The 16,388-nt window shown below is 34.4% G+C and overlaps 2 protein-coding genes and 2 non-coding genes across 6 annotated transcripts; 1 reads left to right on the top strand and 3 right to left on the bottom strand.

The window, feature by feature from the left end:
• The first annotated feature begins 1,226 nt into the window (after positions 1–1,226).
• On the top strand, positions 1,227–6,198 carry LOC130713708 (urease accessory protein G). Of its 2 annotated transcripts, none has more exons than XM_057563506.1 (7): positions 1,227–1,325; positions 1,414–1,702; positions 1,985–2,045; positions 3,206–3,407; positions 3,563–3,684; positions 4,046–4,150; positions 5,869–6,198. In XM_057563506.1, exons 1-7 carry the CDS (start codon positions 1,304–1,306, stop codon positions 5,950–5,952), a joined length of 885 nt encoding a protein of 294 aa, XP_057419489.1. In that variant the 5' UTR covers positions 1,227–1,303; the 3' UTR covers positions 5,953–6,198. The 2 variants fall into 2 exon arrangements, with proteins under 2 accessions (XP_057419489.1, XP_057419490.1); XM_057563507.1 differs by having other exon boundaries at positions 1,289–1,316.
• Positions 6,199–7,054: 856 nt separating this feature from the next.
• TRNAF-GAA (transfer RNA phenylalanine (anticodon GAA)) lies at positions 7,055–7,127 on the bottom strand. The gene has a single exon. It is a non-coding gene; the product is annotated as a tRNA-Phe (tRNA).
• A 1,376-nt stretch (positions 7,128–8,503) lies between these two features.
• TRNAF-GAA (transfer RNA phenylalanine (anticodon GAA)) lies at positions 8,504–8,576 on the bottom strand. Its single transcript has one exon. It is a non-coding gene; the product is annotated as a tRNA-Phe (tRNA).
• A 974-nt stretch (positions 8,577–9,550) lies between these two features.
• LOC130715802 (cytochrome b561 domain-containing protein At4g18260) lies at positions 9,551–12,095 on the bottom strand. 2 transcript variants are annotated; one of them, XM_057565924.1, is made up of 4 exons: positions 11,793–12,095; positions 11,368–11,535; positions 10,494–10,642; positions 9,551–10,241 (listed from the first exon to the last, which is right to left on the bottom strand). In XM_057565924.1, exons 1-4 carry the CDS (start codon positions 11,919–11,921, stop codon positions 9,893–9,895), a joined length of 795 nt encoding a protein of 264 aa, XP_057421907.1. In that variant the 5' UTR covers positions 11,922–12,095; the 3' UTR covers positions 9,551–9,892. The 2 variants fall into 2 exon arrangements, with proteins under 2 accessions (XP_057421907.1, XP_057421908.1); XM_057565925.1 differs by having other exon boundaries at positions 11,368–11,532; positions 11,793–12,094.
• Positions 12,096–16,388: the final 4,293 nt, after the last annotated feature.

Raw genomic sequence — 16,388 nt, 5'->3', positions numbered from 1 at the left:
AGAGACCAGCAACTGATTCAACCTTTTTCCTCGTCTCTAGGGACTCGTTCGTTCTTTATCTCTTCCCTTTTCGCTAAATCTCAAGCTTCGAAACATCTTCCTCACGGTGCTCTGTTTTTTAAGGAGGAAGATGGTAGAAGATGACCGTTGCAGGTCTCACGTGCAAGTCACGTGCTTCCCTTTCTCTTCAGTCCTTCTTTCTCTCTTCAATTGGACATCCACGTAAGCCTCCTCCGTTAACAAATAAACGACAAGACCAACATTGCAAACGGGCAGCAATGTTAGGGACCATCTGTGTAATTAAATTAGGTGGGGGACTAAAACTGTGGACTTGGTAAACGTCAGGGACTAAAGTTGCAATTAAGCCTTATTTTATTGTTTCAGTCATTAGTTTGCTGAAATTTCCAACTGTTTACACTAAAATATTATAATTTCACATGCACTGACAGTGTAAACTTGTTTTACACATGCACCCAATTGATTTCCGCCACATCAGCAATTTATTAATTTACTAATTAAAATTAAAAAGATTTGTAACTACTTAGTCTTATGTGGCATAATGTGATTGGACGTCAGTGTAAAACTTCTTTACACTGACAGTGCATATCCATTAATCTCTATAAATAAATATTAAAAAACTACTCAAAGCTAAAGCTTAAAGAATCAATTCTCATTAGTTGAGTAGCAAGTTTGAGATGGTTTTGAAATCGGTAGAGGTTCGTATCTACACCATTTTCCGATAGAGGAGATAGTTTAGATAGTTTAGAGAAACTATTGAAGAATTAGTCAAGGTTAACTTGAAGAGGGTAAGAATGACTACTTGAAATAAACTAGAAGCTAGATCAAAGATTTCGAGTTAATCTGAAGAGGCAGAATCAATACTTGCAACTTTGAATAATCTAGTGAAAAATCCATTAGCAGTAAAGTTACTGGACGTAGCTCAGCTCATTAATCATTATTAACATTGGAGTGAACCAATATAAAACTTGCTTGTGTGTTTTTCTATACCCTTATCTTTGTCCATAGGAGGGTAATGGACTAATGTTGGCTTTGGTTCCCTGCCGTGTTCAAACTTCTAGGGTGAGAACGTGACTGAACTGAACAAGGTCATGTCTTTTACCAACAAGACAAATCCGTACGTTGTGCCTATCAATTGCTAATTTGGTCCACATCTCAAAGCTTAGATTATAAGCCCATTTTTCAAAATGGCCAAAAAATCGTATACATTAATTAGATTAATTAATTGAAACCAAATCATCGTTTTTTTCGCACCAAGTATAGCTCAAGTCAACAAAACATTTTCATGATAAGCTTAAGTGATAACTGTAGTGTAGTGTGACATTCTCATTTTCCTTCCACTATAGTATACAGTTTCAGTTCAGTAACAAACCTCCATTTCAATGGCTTCTGCAGGTGACCACAACCACGAACACCATCACCACCACCATCATAGTGACCATGGCCATGACCATGATCATCATGATAACTCCCACTCTCACTCCGATGGAGTTGCATCAGCAGGATCCGATTCATATGTAGGTCCTGATGGGAAGGTGTACCACAGCCACGATGGTCTCGCGCCACACTCTCACGAACCCATTTACTCTCCTGGCTTCTTCACCAGAAGAGCTCCACCTCTTATCAACAGGGATTTCAATGAAAGAGCTTTCACCATTGGCATCGGTGGACCAGTGGGTACTGGGTATGCTGCTTCGTTTCACAATATTTCATGCCAAGTCTCAGTTTTTAATTAATATAGTAAAGTGGGCATTGATTGATATAGTTTTGTTGGGTTTAACTGTTTTATCAATTCCTATTGAAATATAATGATGTATAGAATGCAAAAGGTGAAAAATTTCTGTTTGTCCTGTTTGTGCTAGCTATCAGCTGAAATTTCATAGTGAAGTTTTGCTACAATTTCAATGTTCTTTGTAGGTAATGGATTTTTTTTTTTTATTTGATGGTTCATGGTTAAACTGTGCAGGAAAACTGCTTTGATGTTGGCCCTTTGTGAATTTTTGCGGGACAATTACAGTCTTGCTGCGGTGAGTGTCGTTATAAACCTTATTTCTTCCTAAATATTGCATTTTTCCATTTTGAGATTATCAATGATTTTAGGATTAAGGCCCCGTTTGGGAGATGTTATTTGAGTTTATCTTTTAGTACAAACGTTTATGCTAGTGTTTGGGAGAGCTTATATGAAGAGTTTATGATGTACTTATAAGTTGTCTTGATCTTATTTTCATAAGTTGCTTAGATTACCTAATGAATAAGTGCTTATACCTACCTATAACATATTTTGAGCTTATTTCAATAAGCTTGTCAAATTAGCTTATGAATTAGCACTTATCGCTAGCTTAATTAAGTTGTTTACCCAAACACACCCGGAGTTCTCGTCAAATTCTAGGTTTGTGACTGGTTGTTGGAATGGATAACTTATGTAGCGACGCAGGTGTCTTGGTTTTTTTATAAACAGAATCATTTCAAAAATAGTGTCCATATCAAAAGATTTGTTCTGCGGCAGCCATTAAGTTTAGTTTTTCATGTTCTCATAGAAAACATGACAATTTATGAATCTTCTAGAATGTAGGTTGTGATGGTTCAGAAAAATTGTTTGAAATTTATTCAGAGTAATCAGAAATTAATATACCTTAGGAGTAAAGTCGTTGAAATCAGTTGAATCATGCAGCAAATTGTGAAAACCTTGCTGAATTTTGTTCCATGCTCTTATGTTGAAGTGGGTTATGGCCTTCAGGCTGTCATTTTTACTAGTTATCAATTCATAGAGGTTTGAGTTTTGCAGACAAAGGATTTGAAACAGCTTTATTTCTTTCCTGTATGCGCTTTAGTTTTTAAATGTTGTCCTCAAACAATGAGACCAAGAGGTTGTACCATAGAACAACAAAGGGATGGTAAAAAATAACTTATTGGTTTTTGGAAACTTCTAAGTTATGCATCACTTTTTAAGAATATCTTGTCCAAGCTTAGATCCTATACTGCATTTTTCTTCTTGCTGTGATGGTTTATGGTAGGATTACAAAGTCTCTTAATGGTTTGCGGTTTAAGGCAGAGATATGAAGCAACTAGCAGTTTAAATATGTCCCGAGGTGTGAATGATGGACATCTTTATCCACTAGAAAGAAGCGGAGACTATTTTGATCCTAACTTCATCTGTGCACATTCTAAAATTGGAATATCATTTCAGGTGACAAATGATATATTCACAAAAGAAGATGGCGAGTTCTTGGTGAGAAATAAAGCACTTCCGGAGGAAAGGATACGTGCTGTAGAAACTGGGGGCTGTCCACATGCTGCGATTCGAGAGGACATCAGTATTAATCTTGGACCATTGGAAGAGCTTTCAAACTTGTACAAAACAGATATACTTCTTTGTGAATCTGGGGGAGGTATTATTACTTCAATAATTAGCTATTGTTTTTTAAATTGAGTTAAATGTTTTCTCTAGTAAAATTGCTTATAATATGTTATTACATTATGTCATTGCTTTTGAAATTATGCTTGATCCCAAAAACTTTGGATATTGACTTGAGTTCTTCTGCAGATAACCTGGCTGCCAATTTTAGCAGGGAACTGGCTGACTATATTATTTACATAATAGATGTGTCTGGTGGTGATAAAATTCCTCGGAAAGGTGGTCCTGGAATCACGCAAGCTGATCTCCTTGTACGTGCTGTTTGTATAGCTTTTGCAGCGTGTCTTTCATTAATTCATTCATCTTGTTCATGACATGGTATCAGAATCTCTATAACCAAGTGGTTTAGAGTTCAACTTTTATTGCCACCATTTTTCTAATAAAAAAAGTTGAATTTCAGCACATGGTATGTGGACCTGTGCATTGTCCACGCTTCAAGCGCAATGGACTCTTGTGTGAGGGGGAGTTAGAAATATAATATAATATAATATAATATAAAATCATCTATGTTTTTCCTTTACCTTTGGGGATAATGGGTTCATGACACATTTGTACAATTCTTGCCATGTTAATTTTAAATACGACAGCAGAACTTTTTGGACTTAATTCCAGGTGATAAACAAGACTGACCTTGCACAAGCAATTGGGGCTGACTTGGGAGTCATGGAGCGAGATTCTCTTCGGATGAGAGATGGGGGGCCATTTGTCTTTGCACAGGTAAGTTGAGTACATTATTTACTGGGTTACAAGTGTTTTGGTATAAGGGCCTACTCTGCATACATTCAAGTTTCAGTTTTTCACTAGGCCTGCTGTGTTTATTCTTTCCATACTTTTGCCCTACTATGCATACATAATACATTCAAGATTTTCAATATTTAAACAACCACTAGCATCATGTTAACAATACAGCCAGGTCATGTTAACTTCAACCCAATTTCAAAAAAAAAAACAAAAAAACTTCAACCCTTAATTTCATTTTTTCATTATAGAAAACAAAACAATTTGAATATTTGAGAGGGATTGAGGGCTAGACTTGAAAAGAAGAGCCTGTACTGGCATATTTTGTGATTGATAGCCGCTGGACGAAATATACAGATCTAGATTCAGAAAGTACATTAACTGTATGTTTGATGTGTGTTAGACACACTCCAAAACACGTTAGGGAAGAAGCTCCATATTGTAGCTTATGAGTTAACGTGATTTTAGGATCTAAACATGAATTGCAAACGTGTATCCAAACATGCACAAGTTGTGTAGCAGAGCTATTTGAGAGTCCAACTGCATAATACATAATCTGTACCCAGCAGGATCACAATAACATATTGAACTTTTCTATCTGTATCTTGTTTGATTTATAAAAGGGCATCAAGGTTATACTTAAATGAATCATTTTTTTCCAACTCAAATTTCACTTCTTTTTCCATAACTATTTATTAGAGCTGGTTCATAATATGAAAGAAAATGAAACATCATTGCTGACATTCCCTCTGCTGTGGCTCTGAGAGCCTCCAACAATGTGAGACAAGGCCAAAGCTGAAGAGATTAACATCCAACAATGACAATTAAGAGAGTTCTCTGTCACACCAGAACATTCTAGAGTCCTGTCTCTCTTCACAAATCCAACAAGCCCTCAACTTACTCCTCAAATTCCTTTTCTATTTCCATTTCAAGTGAGTCCCTCAATTGTCTGCTATCCTCACACACATAGCATATAAGAAGGGGAAAGCGAGAAAAGTAAGAAAAACAAATCTAGACCATTCGACCGCACATGGATGGTCAACATTAATTCCTCTCACCTGATATGCTCCTTCCTTGTACATATGTGTTTGAGTATGCAGAAGCTTGTGCAGTTCACTGTTAGATAACCCATGAGTTAGTTTATAACCTGAGGTATTTAGAAATGGTAGGATATATCAATGTATACAAATAATAAAAAAAGAATAGAGGATAAACTTCTGGTCATTTGAGAAAAGGATTGAGGCCTTGGGCTAATGGGCATGCAAACCCACGAAGTTCTGCAAATCTTTCTGTAAAGTGGTGAGATTTTCTCTATTTCTTTATAATGCAATACCAAGTTCCTAACAGTCACTTCCTTGTATCATCTTTAAGGCAATGTTCCTAACATAGCTTGTTGGGAGGTATGCCTTATTCAACCAACCGCGCACCTGATAGCATCTGAGTGCATGTTTAGAAACACTTCTACAATTAATTTCACAGCAAAATCAATAATGGGAAGAAGCTTCTGTGAGTAGCTTCTCGGTGTCATAATTGATTCTGAGAAAAGAAAACTGATCAAAACATGCCGAGTCTTTTTCCAGCTTTCCAATTTTTAACATCCAAACCACATTTTTCTATTCTGGTCCTGTAGTATGGATGACCATGATTCTTCAATTTTGTACTCCTCTTCTTAACTTGATTTCCGTATCAATGTGCAGGTGAAGCATAAGGTCGGGGTAGAAGAAATTGTGAATCATGTCATACAGGCATGGGAGGCAGCTACAGGGAAGAAACGTCATTGACATTTCTTCGAAATACGGTGTCATCATCACACGTTATCTCTTTACACGCATTTTAAGTACTTCAGCAACATCGTGTTCTCTACTTGGAGCCTGAGCTCTTGTGTAGTGTCTATTTGCATGTTTCATTAACAACGCCAGGAACATGTTACTACTTGGACCTTATCAGTTTGTAAGAGCTTTCTTTTCTATATTGTTATGGTAAACTCCCTTGGCATAATAATTTTATAAGTTATGAGAGTTGTTTCACGAATTGTCACAATTTGTAGCTTGTTTTAACTTGCGTTGCAAATAGTATGATGATGGATTTGGCTTCTCTAAAGTGCAGTATGCACACTAAAGGAAAAAGTATAAGTGTTAAATACATATATTATAAATTATAAGGTTGTTAAAATTTGAACATTGGTATTGACTATTGAGTTTTACTCTCATACACTGGCACAATCCACTCACCCTAAATTTTTATGAACAAAAAATTACTACACTGTAGATTATGTGGTGTTGTAACTTGTACTATTATGGTTTTTTTTGTTGAGAAGAAACAAAATTGTATTAAGCAAAAGCAACTAGTAGCATCTGAATCTAATATGATTATAATTGACCAAAAAAAAAAATCTAATATGATTATTGTAATTTCTTTGTTAAGTATTTTGGATTCACGCTTAGCTATCATGACATACCCATTATACCCTGCTAAAATTGAAATGCTTCTTGAACATCCACTAATTTGAGTCACTTCCAAAGAAACTAACAATTAACTAGAAAAGTAATTAAATAAAATCATAGTATGATAAAAAACAGTTAAGTAGAAAATAGTTATTATATTTTCAAAATACTATTATTTTTATTTTTATGTTTATGAGAGAATAACTTAGAAGTTAGTATGATAAAAAAAATTGAAAAACTAATTAAATAGTGATAAACATTAAAGGGTATAATTGTCCTCCTCCAAAATAATTCACATTTTTAATTTACTCATTGATGATTGAACCCAAGCCCATGTCCTTATTTGGGGTCAGCTAGCCCATGCTCTTGCTCCCACTTTGCAAAAAAGAAAAAGCAAATTAGGCTTTGACCCAGAAAATAATAAGAACTGGCAAAAGAATGCGGTGAGCGTGGATCGAACACGCGACCTTCAGATCTTCAGTCTGACGCTCTCCCAACTGAGCTATCCCCGCTGCTTGTTTCTTTTGGTATACAAATTGTTGTGGTTTCTTATTTTTATTTAAAGTGCACTCATAACTTTTGTCTTTTGGAAAGAAAGAGTGATTACACTTCTGAAGTTTAAGACATTTGGATTTTTTAGGTGATTCACTGTTCATGGAAATCATGAATTATTTATATTATATTTTAACACACTCCCTTATGTAAGAGCCTTTTGAGGTTGAATCATGGACAATTCACAGACCCACCTATCATGTACTTTTCAATTCAAGTTTTTATTAGAAGAATTGAGGGCGACATATATTAAACTCAAGAGTCAAAACCGTTTGATCATAGAGACTATTATATCATGTTAAGCAACAAATTATCTCAAAAGCTTAAGTTATTAGGTAAGAGTCACATGAATGATTTTATATTATATTCTAGGCTAATAATTGTGCCCTCAAATCTAAAACTGCACCACCTTTATCATTACAGTTAGCCCCACCAAACCCAAAGTTCTACCTGCATCACTAGTAACATCGACTCATGAGAGCCACATAAGCTCTCCCCATCGAAAGAAATCGTGAATAAGAACCTAGTTTGCAAAAATAAAAAATTCTAGGATTAAAATCGTTCATTTTAAGTATTAGGGATTCAAATTTCACATTTGCTTTAGATGAGATATAAAAAATGCAATTAATTCATTTTTGTATAACTAATACCACATAAATTTTCATTTTAAAATATAAAAGCTGTAAATTCAAAGTTATCTTTCAATAATAATAGCAACTATCGTTCAAAATAATAATAATAATAATAATAATAATAATAATAATAATAATAATAATAATAATAATAACTAAAAGAAAATTTACATATATAGCACAAAAATGTATATATATAAATGTCTATCATTATTAGTAAATAAATATGCGTATATTCATTTTTTTATGGAAAATATGCGAATATTCATGATCATACATATTTATGCTTGTACAATATATATATATATATATATATATATATATATATTTTTGAAAGTTATGCTTGTACAATTAAAACTTTGTAACTAATACATTTATAAAATAAATATTATGTAGCATATAAATTTTATATTACATAATTATGTAAAAAGTTATATTCCAAACTGATTTTTTTTTTATAAGCATATTCCAAACTGATGATTTTTTTTTTTTGAAACTCAAACTGATAATAGAAAAGGCAATTATTTTTTGGTGAAAATTATTGAAAGATATAATTATCCTCGTAATAAAATTGCACCACCGGTACTAGGGAGAGCCATATAATTTACATTTTCAATTTACTCACTGTCTGAAGCCTAGCCCATGTTCTTTTTTTTTTTGGATAAAATTGAGAAGGGAAAAAAATAGCAGTTTAGGCAAAAAAATGCGGTGAGCGTGGATCGAACACGCGACCTTCAGATCTTCAGTCTGACGCTCTCCCAACTGAGCTATCCCCGCAACTTGTTTATTCTAATAACTAAATTATATTTATAACTATACTGTCAAAGTAATAAAACCCTTATAGACACAATACTGTAGTCCACAATAGTTTGAAATTTGTGTAAAGGTACGTGTATGTGGGGGGGGGGGACCCTTGTGGGTAGCAAGTGAAGGTGGGTTTGGATATCATATAATTGAAGGTTGAAAGTATAACTATGCGGTGTCGGTGAATGTTGTGGTATCTCAGTGAGTTAGGTGTGCACATGCACCAGCTAACTCACTAAGGTACCGTAACCAATGTGAACAAGCTCACACTTTTTATTGCTTTTTAACAGATTTGGTTATTATCATGAAATCCCATTATGATTGTTTATCACAGGTTCTACTTCTGCCACATGTGGACTTAACTTACCGTGACATTGTTTTGATACATAACAATGATATTGTCCTCTTAGGGTCATAGCCAACTCTACCAAGTACCATCCATTTTCTTGATACATGAGAATCGTATATAGATAATTGTGTAAGCAGTTTGTGTCTCTGTAACACTCTTCTACATATAGCCAATTGTGTAAACCAGTCAAGTTGGTTCATCTTTCACTCTTGGTCAACTAACATTCAGGAATTTATGAACTGACAGAGGAGAAACTTGAGTGACGATTGAGACATTCAGGGACTTTTGAAAGTTTTTCATTCTTTCATGGACAAACTTGTCGGATACTGTGTCTTTCAATGATGAATTCGGGGTTCAGTCCATGAGAATCATAGCCTCTATCTGAGTTATATATCATATAAGCTTCAGCACTAGTATAATATTGCAAATAGACTGCTTGAGATGAAAGTATTAATGATTGCTTACTCCTGAATAAGCAAATAAAGCAAGTAGATAGATTTATAACACCACATAAGCTTTCATTTGAAGTTTGCAATTCTGGCACCCTCTATTATGTATGTTACATGTATGTATAAGTAGATTCTGCTAAGCTAATCAATTGTTTCCCAATCAAACTAAATTTTCTCCATAACTTCATAACTTACAGGGACACAAACTGCTTACACAATCATATACACATTCTTTATCCAGTATCCACAAGCACACTTTATGATGTCTATACATGTGAAAGAATGTGCTTTAATCAAATGGGGAGGAAGAAGAAGAGAAATGAGTAACATGTTACTTACACCAAACAAACTTCAATTTTTGATGAATGCACTTTATGTCTCTATCAACTTCCCTTATATAAAACCATCTCTCACTTGCATAAAGTGCAGGCACCAAAAACTAAAGTGAAAAACAAGCCAATACTCTAGAAAAAAACCTAGAAGAGTGCCAATTAGTCAAACAAATTCCCAAGTGCATTTTTCTTTATTCCACATGCAACTGGCAACAACTCTTTTTGATTTTGCCTATTAGGAATAATATCTTGGTGAGATGACAAAATTGACTCACTTCCTCCAATCACTCCTTGCTTTTTCATATACTCCAATTTGTCTTGGAACAGGTAAATCAATCCAATGAAAGTGACTTCCACTGTGAAAAGAATAGTCCAAAGTGTTGTGCTTTTTAAGGTTCTCTGATGGTAGGCTTTTAATCCTGTGTAAATGTTGATGATCCCCACAAGGGAAACTATTGTCCCTAATATCCAGTGTATTAAGTACCAATAACTCCTCTCTTTCTTTCCCCTGCAAATTCAGTTACAAACTTTAGAACATGAACATAAGTTGTCTCAGCAAATTCTGACACTGAGAAGCAGCTTACAAAAGCTTCTTCTTATAATTGATTTTGACTTTAGCGTCAATTGGAGAAGAGTTTCCAAACACGCACTAAATTGCATTCAGAAAATACAGAAAAAATGTGCATTGCTGCTTGGCACAAATTTCCATTTGATTGATGAGAAGCTTTGTAAAATGAAGTGAAAACATTGATTAGTTAACCTGTGTGGTCGGAAAAATCCAATAAAGGCTTGTGCCAATATAGCAGCATAAAGTGCTAGGCCTAATCTTTGATGGTTGTTATCAAATGAATTCTCAAACTTCTTCAAGGACATTGCAGCTCCAACTGTGGCAAGAAGCACTGAGAGCATCTGTTAGATGAAATGTTAGAGTGTGCAGTATGAGGATAGGAAAGCAAAAAATTGTAGGTATGCTTTGCATCTGAAAGAACAGAAAATTCACAGCCACTTTTAATGTATAATATAACTTCCAATTAGGTTAGTAAAAATGGTAATGATATAATTGCTGTTAGTTAAAGAAAATCCTTGGTCTGAAAGAAAATATATAATTAGAAAAAGCTTACGACACACCACTATAAAGTTAAAGTAAGCTATGATTATGTTGCAAAACAAAGATCAAAACTTCAATCATTACAAAATGTAACTTTCAAGCAGCTCTTATGCTCCACTATGATAATTTGCCACTACTCCAACTTTCAAGTTTTTAACAAAATAATCAATGGTTCAGCTAATCACACACTCAGACACATATATGAGACTAATGAGAGTAAAATGAGTAAATGTTAACCATATAAACATACATAGATACTATTAGTATGATGAGTTTATCTTTTAGTCTAGATCATTCATGTATTATAATTTATAAGACATAATAGTTAAGAGTTATTCCTCCCCTCACTTCCGGAGTGTGTGTTGTGTATGTATGTATTTATAGCACCCAAGTTTGAACCCCGATAAAGTCATTTGTTAGAGGAGCAGCTACAGTTTCCTGAACGGATAAAGACATCCACCAAAGAAAAAATAAAATAGAAATGCATGCATAATTTTCACAAGAACTAGTAAGAGATATATATGACCTGGAAAACAACATGGAGATAGAACAAAACTCTACCCCTTCTTGATCCAGGTTCAGCTTTATTGGACCCTCTGATGGTTAGTATCCCAAGAGGCATTAAGAACCCCATTGATGCCCACAAGAGCAATCCATGAACTGCAATATCAGATGTCTTCTGATGATTTATCTGCTACATTAGCCAATAAAAGTACATAAGAAAATAAAAGAGAGAGATAGAGATGGGTTGTCATAATTGTTGACTGCTTGAACAGTTTTAGTATATTTGAATGAACTTCTGTTTCCTCTGATATGCAGAAATTTCTTCCCAAAATTAATTTTGGGTTCAAAATCAATTATATAAGGATGCCTACATATGCACCAGCATTTAGAAAGAAGAAGCAGATGAACATGTGCCAAGAAATTACATAGGGACTTAAATTGGTATACCTTGTTATTTATGTTCTTCTGGTTACCAAGCAGATTCACCTCCTCAAAGGCTGTGCATTCAGTGAATGGAAGAACAGAAATATAAAATGAAACCATAACAAAGTACACTCTCCTGCAAGAAAGATGCATTCTCCCAGCACTGCAAGATAGCAAAATAAAACCTACTAGCCACACTACCCTATAGGCTATAGCTTCTCAGTGTGTCTCTCCCTGAGTTTTGAAGCTAAAGATGCTTTAGGATATGATTGTTTTTGGTATGGCAAATAGAGAGGTTTTAAAGTGTGGGGAAGGGACTTCTGCTTTTTGTGTAAAGAAGCTTTAGAAAGGGATGATCAAGAAGTAATGATATTTGAACATATATACAAATTGTGCAAACACCCAACAGACACCTCAATTTTCTCTTTCTCTCTTTTTTTTGAATTACTTCTCTTTCTTTTTTCACTCTAAGTGTTATTGGATGTTTGCACTATGCGGTACAAATCATTTTAGTATGCTATATGACTATATGAGTATGTTGAATGTAAATATTAGCATGTATTGAGAAGAAAGTATAATAGAAAAGTTGAGATATATGCTGCTTTCTCACTTTCAATAGTGGGGTTGGTTGTTGACATTCCCATACTATGTCATGGACGAGTTGAATCGAGAAACAAAGATGTCAAAATCCTATGATAAAGATGCTCTTGATTTGAGGTCGACAGTTTGTTAAAGTAATAAAAGTGGATAAAAGTAAGAGACAGATCATCCATAACCATTGTATTCTTTACTTCAATAATTAATCATTATGTGCTTACTTCAATTTGTTGCATTTCCGGTCATACCAGAAATAATCAAAGATTATATGTGTCTAATTAATGTCTTCTTTTTCTTTTGGTCTTATTACATATATCCTTACCAAGGTCGTTATTAACATCCAGCACCCCGCTCATATTAATAGCAACCCTATGTCCTCGCTGAGACCGTCCTTATCGTGAATATTAACATCATAATGAGGGCTAATTCTTTTGACATAGTTCATTTGCTTAAGGAAAATTAAGATCTCGGAGTTTATTTGAACTTATCTAGTACAAACACTTATGCGAGTGGTGGAAGAGCTTATGTAAATATCTTATTACCTATCTATAAGCATATTTGAGCTTATTTTCTCAAACTATTCAGATAGCTTATGAATAAACCGAATATGCATAACTTATTTTGAACTTATTTCTATAGTTTTCTCAAATTAACCTTATTTACCTAAACGAGAAATTGACCCCCTTTATAAGAGCTTATTTTAGTTGATCTTTATAGTATAAACACTTATGCGAGTGGTGGAAAAACTTATGTAAATAGCTTACTACCTACCTATAAGAAAATTTGAGCTTATTTTCATAAACTGTTTTGATTAACTTATGAATAAACGCGTATACATGCCTATAACTTATTTTAAGCTTATTTCAATAACTTTTTTCAAATTAGCTTATGAATAAGTAATTCTTTAGTATAAACTTATGGTTAATTATAAGCGCTTAATTAAATTGTTTACCCAAACCGACCAAACGGAACTCTAGCTAAGATGAATCCAATTTAGTCTCTGGAAAAAAAATCATTTAAATGTTGTCCATCATAATTTTTTTTGTAAAAACATACTATTGCATATACATAAATTTTGTGCATAAGTTATTAAACTTTTATTTTTGGTTCACTTGGTTTCATATGCCCCAACAAGTCTTCAAAGGCCCATATCCAACACCAGAAAGTTAAGTCATAAATTTCACTCTATAGTATATAGAACCCTAATTCAGAGTCTCTGTTCAGCTGCTCCGATCTGACTGAAGCCTCATCCAAAAACCTAGCACCCAACCAACATGGTACACCGATTCTGTATACGCTTACATTCGTAGTGAGTTTATGTTACATCAAATCATTGAATTTTTGACAAGCAATAGAGGCTTTTAATCCAGACCCGCTCTTGACATTGGATCAAGGAAAAGGTGGGATTTACATAATTCTTTGTTTGAATGGAAAACAAATCCAGAGTCATGCCTCTCTAACCTATAATTTCATATTTAAGGACGAGGACAATGCTTTAATCCAGACCCGCTCTTGACATTGGATCAAGGAAAAGGTAGGATTTACATAATTCTTTGTTTGAATGGAAAACAAATCCAGTTACTTGCCTCTCTAGCCTGTAATTTTGCTGCCTTCTTCGCCTGATTGCTTATGATTTGGTTTCTTAGCAATTGTGTCTGGTGGGTTGGCAAATTTGTCTTGCGGATTCGGTGATCTCTTGGGGAGCTTCTGCAGTTCTCCTTATTGGGTTCGATCATGTTTGGTGGATGGGCTTTGGTGGGGATTGGTCCTGGTCTTTGACATTAAATCAACATGTGCTTTGGTTGGTGGTATTGATCATAGTGTTTGCATTTTGTTTGAACTTCTAGATTGTTTTTCTTTCTTTTCTAGTGGCAGTCTTTGCCCAACTTAGGGTTCACTGAAAGTTGTCCAACGTTGAGAACCTGAGCCTCGGAACCTGACAGAGCAATTTTCTTTCCCCTATCCATCCCTACAAACGCCCAAAAAGGAACGCAGATAGGTCTTGGTAGAAAATATGAATCGAAACAATGATCTCCAAACTTAGAAAGGCACCTCAGACGTGAAGGAAAAAACAACCAGAGAAATCACTGCATGATACGTACAAACAGCAACACGATAACAACAAAGAAACCCGTCGTCGCCGCCGATTTCAAAAATCTATGCGTTGTCGCCGCCAAGTGTCAAAAACCCTAGGAGAGAGCGTTGACCCATCGTTATGAGATTAGGTTTTAAAGAGGTGCAAGATGAGATAAAAAGTTATTTTGACACCAAATATCAAACAAAACAATGCGTAAATATGGGACGAATTTTTCAAAAATAAGAATGCCAAACCAAAGAGTAAAAATGACGAGAAATTAGTAGCGTTTAGACGAGCTTATGTGAACTTGAGATGTAATGAAATAACACAAGAATGGGGGGGGGGGGGTTGAACTGTGTTGTTCTAAAACTTTGGTTTTTCAAGAGATTATTAGTTGTAGAAACTTTTTCGCATTCGTTTAGTGCATCGGATAAAAGAGCAAAATAGTAAATGATAAACACACATGCTTTGTATCCTGGTTCACCCCTAAACGATGAGGTTACGTCTAGTCCTTGGCTAGATTTCACTATGCATGTATCAAGGACTTCTCCTACAAGTATTATCAAAGACTTCTCCTACAAGTATTCTCTAGGACTTCTCCCACAAGTATTATCAAGAACTTCTCCTATAAGTATTCTCCATGACTTCTCCTACGAGTATTATCAAGGAATTTTCCTAAATGATTTTTTTCAAGATGATTTTCTTCTACAATATTTTCTTCTTACAAGAGTGATAGTAGATGCTTTCAAGCTCAGCACTAAAAAAAAACTTGATATGAGATTTGACTTTGAGGATATACTTTATGTTCTAATTCTAGAGAGAGTTAGATAAGATGATTTGACTCTTGGGGTAAGGTTCTCTCCTTCTTGAAGCAGACGATGCCAAAAGATTTGACTCATAGGCTTATGTTGATTTATTACTTTTTCTCTTGTTGACTTCGACCGTTGGAATGAGTTTAACGGAAGTCTCACTTTTATATTTCATGATCTTCTGTGAGAAAGATAATAGCCGTTGGAGCTTGTACATCACTGAGATTCTAGCCGTTGGATCAAACAATGCTTTTGTCTGGTGCATTAAATGCATGACACTGTTTGATGAAGACCTTTTGCCAAAAAAATGTAGTTAGTCAGCTGGTAGGTAGCATTGTTCTTTGCTTCTATCCGTTGGTGAGAAAATATGACAACTTGATAGTGACAACGTTGTACTTCAGCTTTGTCTATTGTTCTTTGTAAGATCAGACGATCTTCTATCAAGACTTCTTCTCCAAGTTTATCTGAGATATTTTTCTAATTTGAAGGTGGCGCTCATTCTTCAGACACTGCAACTTGCTTTGTTTGATAGTCTTCTTTCTTCTGATGTTCATATTCCCTTAGACAGTCTTCTTCTTTTTCCTTCTATTGGTCATTTTGAGTAAGGCGATAAACTTTGACCAGTCAATTGTAGCTTCTTCTCAGGGATTGAATTATCTTTGATATATATTCTTTGGCTTAGACAGAACCAAGTAGGCATATACGATGAGTCATAGTGTTCTTGAAATATGAAATTTTTAGTGTTCTACTTATGCCCTTAAAATTATTATCGTTCAAAATATGAGAAATGATATGAATAAACATTTAAACTTAACATAACTGATCTTTATAGTATAAAAACATATGCGAGTGGTGGAAGAACTTATGTAAATAGCTTATCACCTACCTATAAACAAATTTGAGCTTATTTTCATAAATTGTTCATATTACCTTATGAATAAATGTGTATATATACTTGCCTATAACTTATTTTAAGCTCATTTCAATAATTTTTTCAAATTAGATTATAATTATGTGCTTGTGCGATAAAAAACTTATGGACATAAGCGCTTAATTAAGTTATTTTACCCAAATGGACCAAACGAACTCTTATATACCCCTTGAATTTACCAACCCTTATTAGTTATATATCTTATC

This window comes from Lotus japonicus, chromosome 4 (genome assembly GCF_012489685.1).
Source record: "Lotus japonicus ecotype B-129 chromosome 4, LjGifu_v1.2".
Taxonomy (NCBI): Eukaryota; Viridiplantae; Streptophyta; class Magnoliopsida; order Fabales; family Fabaceae; genus Lotus; species Lotus japonicus.
Note: the sequence above shows the minus strand (reverse complement) of the source record. Positions and strands in the feature narration are given on the sequence as shown.